The 6,000-nt window shown below is 37.1% G+C and overlaps 1 protein-coding gene across 1 annotated transcript in view; it reads left to right on the forward strand.

The window, feature by feature from the left end:
- The window catches only part of MARK1 (microtubule affinity regulating kinase 1), a 66,741-nt gene extending 61,390 nt beyond the window's left edge, over positions 1–5,351 (forward strand). Inside the window, exon 18 of the mRNA XM_089906998.1 lies at positions 2,734–5,351. Coding sequence (XP_089763124.1) covers positions 2,734–3,088 — 355 coding nt within the window. The 3' untranslated portion in view covers positions 3,089–5,351. The remainder of the gene's footprint in view (positions 1–2,733) is intronic.
- The last annotated feature ends 649 nt before the right edge of the window (positions 5,352–6,000 follow it).

Raw genomic sequence — 6,000 nt, forward strand, 5'->3', positions numbered from 1 at the left:
GAGGCAAGGAGAGGCAGGACAGATATTTTTAATGTCCTTCTGCCTATTGAGTAAACATGCAGGACTCTCGTTTTCAACTCCTCCCTCACTTAGTCACTTAGTCTTGAGCCCCCTTCTTGCATCTCATCCTGTCTTTCTACTCGATTTTCCTCTGAGACATTTAATCGTGTGTAGGGTCACAAGTCGCTGCTGATGTTGCAGTTAATCTGCATGCATTTATCTTTTTAATGTGACTACGTGTCTCTCTTGTTTGGTCATGGTTGAATTTTGCTTTTTGGTTTTTTGTCTGTTTGTCTGTTTTGCTTTTGAGCAAACTTATTTGATACCTACTACCTATAAGGTACTGGCTGGTCATTTAATCCTCATAACAACCAAGTGAAAAGTATCCATTTTACAGATGAAGAAGCAGTAAGGAGCATCGGGAGGACCAAACCAGTTACAGTGAGGTTCTGTCCTTTCAGAGGGATTGTTGGGCACGGTGGTGAAGAGCAGACCGCGTGGGCATTGGCTGTGTTGTACCACTTACCTCGCTGTATACCTTTAAGAACGTTACTTTAACTCTTTGTGCCCATGCGTCCTCATTCTGACTGCCTCCTAGGGTTGTTGAGAGGGGTAAATGAGTAAATAATACATGTTAGGCACTTAGAACAGTTCCTGGTACCTAGTAAGTACTCAGTAAATGTTAGTTGTTACTATTGGTGTCAGTGTTTCCAGGCACTTTCTACAGTTAACGTTACCAGTGCTGATGCCTTTGAGATACAGGTAGAAAAATATCTTGTATGTGCCTGTTGTCTTAAGGTCACCAGGTTTCCTTGATGGAATGGAAGGAAAACTATACTTGGAATAAAACATCTGATTTCTAGTCTTCGCTTTCCAACTCATTAGCTCTATGACCTCAGGAAAGTAATTTACATTTCCTAGCCATCGGTTCTGTTTTGAAAATGAGCGTTCAATCAAGTGATGTCGTGGGTGCGTCCCCACCCTAGCAGGCTGATTCCATGGCCCGCATTGTACATGTGGTCCCAGTGAATGATACTGGTCGGATCTGCACACCCAGAGGCCTGTGATGCCATGGCTTAGATTCAGTGAGCAAAAAAAGAGAATAATAGAGAAGCCACTGAGATACATACTCTCCATACTTTGGAAATTTATTTTCTGTACTTACTCCTTTCCTGCTTTTCTCAGGCTTGCATAGTTGGCAGAGCTCTGTCAGCCCAGATATCTAGGAATGAGGAGGAAAGCATATGTAAATGTATACATAAAAATTGATACATATAAATGTATACGTGAATATACTTTATATGGTAGTGATATAAAATCTATAAACAGATACAAAATATTTATATAGTAGAATATAAACTTTCAGAGTACATCATATTTTTCTTTAAATCACATGTAAGTGAGACAGAGTAACAAGTTAAAATTGTAACATCTGTGGATAATTGCTCAACAAATTTAATTACAGCATCTTCTGAATCATAAGTACTCTATGCATTGTACCTTTCTTGGATTATTTGAAGTAGATTTTCCGATACTGTATTATTTATGGGAGACCTACAATAAGGAAAACCCAATAAGGTTCATTCATTTAACAAATATGTGTTAATCATCTACTGTTTGCCCAGCACAGTTCTAAATGCCTGAGATGCATCAGTGAACAAAACAGACAAAACTCCTTACCCTCCTGGCCTTTGCAATCTAGCGGTGGAGACAGACAATAAATAATAAACATAATAAATAAATGAATTAAATACTATGTAAGAATGTGATAAGTACTATAGAGGAAAAAATAGCAGGGTGAGGAGGTTGGCCATGCCAGTGTAGGAGCTGGGGGTGTGCAGTAGGGTAGTTAGGGTAGACCACATGGAGAAAGTGAGCAGAAACTTGAAAGAAGTAAGGGAGTTAGTCATGCATCTATGTGAGGGAAAAGCATTCGTGGCAGAGGGAACAGCCTGTGTTACAGCCATAAGGCAAGAGCATACCCTGTATGTTCGGAGAATAGTATGGAGGCCAGTGTGTCTTGATGGGCATGAGCAAGGAGGAAAATAATAGATGAAGAGTTGGGGTTGGGAGTTGGAGTATAGGTCACGTGGAGCCTTGTAGACTGTTTTAAGGATATCTTTAGCAAAACGTTGAAATCATTAGAACTGATGTCTACACTCCTGCGTGTGGTGTGGCCTGACATCTTCACCCCATTGCAGTACCACGTTCTTTCACAGCATCATCAGGTACACGTAATCCCTCTGTAGCCATTACTGCTCTCCTTGTCCCCAGTCCTTCTCCTACCCAGAAAAGGTAAAAAAGAAAGGAAATTTTTCATTGTATTTCAAAAATGTGTATTTATAAGCAGCATGCTAGTGGTATCCATTTTGTATAAATGTACAGAAAATGGAGGATCTGCCTTTTCCAACTTAAACGGAGAAATATGGAGGAAAAGTACTAAATTTTTTACTGTGGGATGCAAACTTATTTCCCACAAACAAATATATTTAAGAAAATGTGCTATTTTAAATGGAAGATATTAATAAAAGTCAAAACAGATGGCGTCCTGGAGTCTGGTTTTTGTAACAGCAAGATGATACAAATCTTTGTATCTGCTTGAAGGTAGTCTGCAAACTGGGTAGTTTTATTAAGCACTGGTTTATGACCACTTAGATTTTATGTGTGTTTTGATTTCTTCGCTGAATGGAATTTTTGTTTTCATTTTTTTCCCCCTCTGTCCTCTTATTCCAGAAGTACAACAGGGGAACCAAAAGAAAGAGACAAGGACGAGGGTAAAGATTCCAAGCCACGTTCTTTGCGGTTCACGTGGAGTATGAAGACCACTAGTTCAATGGACCCCAGTGACATGATGAGAGAAATCCGGAAAGTGTTAGACGCAAATAACTGTGATTATGAGCAAAAAGAGAGGTTTTTGCTTTTCTGTGTCCATGGAGATGCCAGGCAGGATAGCCTTGTGCAGTGGGAGATGGAGGTCTGCAAGTTGCCACGGCTGTCCCTCAATGGGGTGCGCTTCAAGCGAATATCCGGGACTTCTATTGCCTTTAAGAACATTGCATCTAAAATAGCAAATGAGCTTAAGCTGTAAAGAAACTCAAATTTATACAGGATCAGGGAAGATACATCCATATATGAGGTACAGTTTTTGAATGTACTGGCAATGCTTAATGTGATCGGCCTGTGAATCTCCCCATGTAGATTTTGCCCTTACTGCAATAAGGTTATACATAGTTATGAACTGTAAAATTAAAGTCAGTATGAACCATAATAAATATGTGTAGCTAAAAAAGTAGGTTCACATGTACAGGTAAGTATATTGTGTATTTCTGTTCATTTTCTGTTTATAGAGTTGTATAATAAAACAGATGATTGCTGAGAAACCTGTATAGTTGTCTAGATTTCTGCACGTAAATGTACGTTTGATGCTTTGAGTTGAAAATGTTCTCTCTGTTATTTACATTCTGGTGGGTTTTTTAAATTCTTACCTCCATCATGCAATTTTAAAAGTTGAGAGTTGTGTCCAGAATTAAAAGTGCACAGAAATAGTCTTTACAATTATAGCATGGACTTTTTAAAATTATTTTTAAATCATATTTAAATTTAAACCAGAAGCTGATAAATAGATCAGCTTTATTATACACAGAACTACTCCTGCTTATCTTTGCTCTTATCCTTGTTATCAGACAAGGTTTAGTTGAGAAGATACAAAATGTTTACAGTGTTGGCACTTAGCGTTTTTAAAATAAAGTACGTGAAAATAATAATAGCTTTGCCTTGAGCTAACTAAGAAGTACTGGGGAGGAGGTTAAACCTACATCAAATTTCTTTTGAACTTTAAAGTATTTTCTGGCCCACTGCTAATTGTAGCAGCAAAATTTAAAAGAATCAATACTTCATCTGGCTATTATAATGTAAAATGTCACTTAGGTTTCCTCCGTTCCAAATCCCACAGCATTAATTGCGGAAGTACAATAATATTGGGACTGTTTCATCGCACAAACTCATCTTTACAGTGTTGATCAATGCATCAGTTAAGAAATAACGCCACCTCAGGAATTAACTGGCATTGGGAGCATTTGCCTCATGCGCCTCCCAGCCTCTTCACCCACCCCCGGCACATATCTGTCATTACTTAAGAGACTTCCGAGCAAAACATGCTATTTATAGCAGTGTATTATTGATTTACGCTTATGTGGTTGTTCAGTTGGTTCCCATGTGACCTGTTTGTTTTTAATATTTTGCCAGATTTCTTGTATTTATTCCACATCATTGTGCCTATAATGTGCAGCTTTGTAATTGGCATTTGCCTACTTTTCTTTCATAATTAGTGATACATGCGATGTAAAACCACTAGTAAAGGTACATTTTAATACTTGTTATTTTCTACTGAATTAGCCTTGGAGGTTGACTGTGCAATGTTATTTAATGTTGTAATTACTGTAATATCAGCATATGGGCCCCATCTTCACACTCCTGAGAAATAGAAAGTGTATTCCAATTTTATCAGTTTAAAGGAAAATGAAGCTGTGATTAAATACTGTAATTCTAGCCTACATTAGAAAGCTCTAAGCGTAGGTGATGTGCCATTCCATGATGGCTTCCAGACTAGGGTGACCTGTACTGTAGTGTGATGTAGCTTTCTTCTGTAAAGTTCTGTTCTAAAACGAAGTGTATTTTTGCCTTAGCAAAGGATGGTGTTTGGAAAAAAAAAAGCCCAACAACTGTGTAGCCCCTTTTTAACCTAGTGTTCATTCAAAACAATTGACGCAAATCTTCATTCACCTTCACTGGTGCACACTGAAATTTTACTTGAACAGTTCTCATAATAAAGCACTTGTCTTTTGCTCTTTATCAGAATGTGAATTACCTGTTTTCTAGGGCAAAAGTATTCTGTATGGGGAGTTTATTTTGTGTGTGCTAAATTTAGTTGATGGGAAAGCTGTGTAGGTTTCCAAGATGTCATTATGACAAGAAAAATTTAGTCTTTTTTATTGGAGTTCCTATCAATTAAAACACTTTTTAAAAAATAGACATGCCTTTTCCAAGGCAAAAAACTGATGTTCTTTTGCATTTTCTCACTCTGGTTAACTCTTCTGTGTTTGTGGGCAAGGAATTTTACTTCAATATTTTTTATGAACTAAAAATGAAATCTTAATATTCACTTTAGATTTTCCCATTTTATATGGCGACATAACTTTTTTTTTGAAGATTTAGAGGAATTTTATAGTATGTTTGCATAAATAAATACCAGTTTATGTTCACTGGCTATGTGATATCAGGATTTCCTTCATTGCTGTTTAAGTATGATTTGCTATAACATCCCTAATATTAAATTATTTTGTAGAGACTTGGGCACAGTATTTAATTTGATAAATAAAAATTTGGTAAATAATAAGCTGAAATACACTCTAGAATCTTGACCCAATAAGATAGGCCTTGATTTAAAACCCAAAAGACCTTATTGTGAGGTGATTTTCACCAATGGTACCATTTCACAAGGTGGACAACAAAATGGCATGTGATGAGTGAGACATCAATTTACTATAAATAAGTGATTTACAGCATGTGTCAGTTAATCAAGATCTCTGCCTTCATTTTTAAAATACCTATTGAGGTACCTACTGTGCCTTAAGGTATATAAAGAAATTGTAAAAGAGAGTTCCTACTTCTCCAAAATTTGGTCCATTTGGGAAGACAAAATATAAACATGCACAAGGCAAAAAAACACGCACTCAAATAGGAGACAGTGAAAGTGCTCAATCACAAAGAATAGATGCTATAAGAATTCAGAGGGGGCGAGTGCTGTATGAACATGAGAAAGGAAGGAATTTGAGGATGGTTAAAATTCAAGGGGCAAAATGGAAGGAACATGTGAGAAAAGGTTTGAAGTTAATAATGGCTGTAAGACACATGTGAGAAATGAATCACTTGTTCTAGGGAGTTGACAGGGTTCACCTAAGTTGATGGATAGACGATTATGTAAAGCATTGATTGGCAGCC

Source organism: Delphinapterus leucas, chromosome 1 (assembly GCF_059928025.1).
Source record: "Delphinapterus leucas isolate spDelLeu-1000000601 "Yukka" chromosome 1, BTC_Dleu_Yukka2, whole genome shotgun sequence".
Classification (NCBI taxonomy): domain Eukaryota; kingdom Metazoa; phylum Chordata; class Mammalia; order Artiodactyla; family Monodontidae; genus Delphinapterus; species Delphinapterus leucas.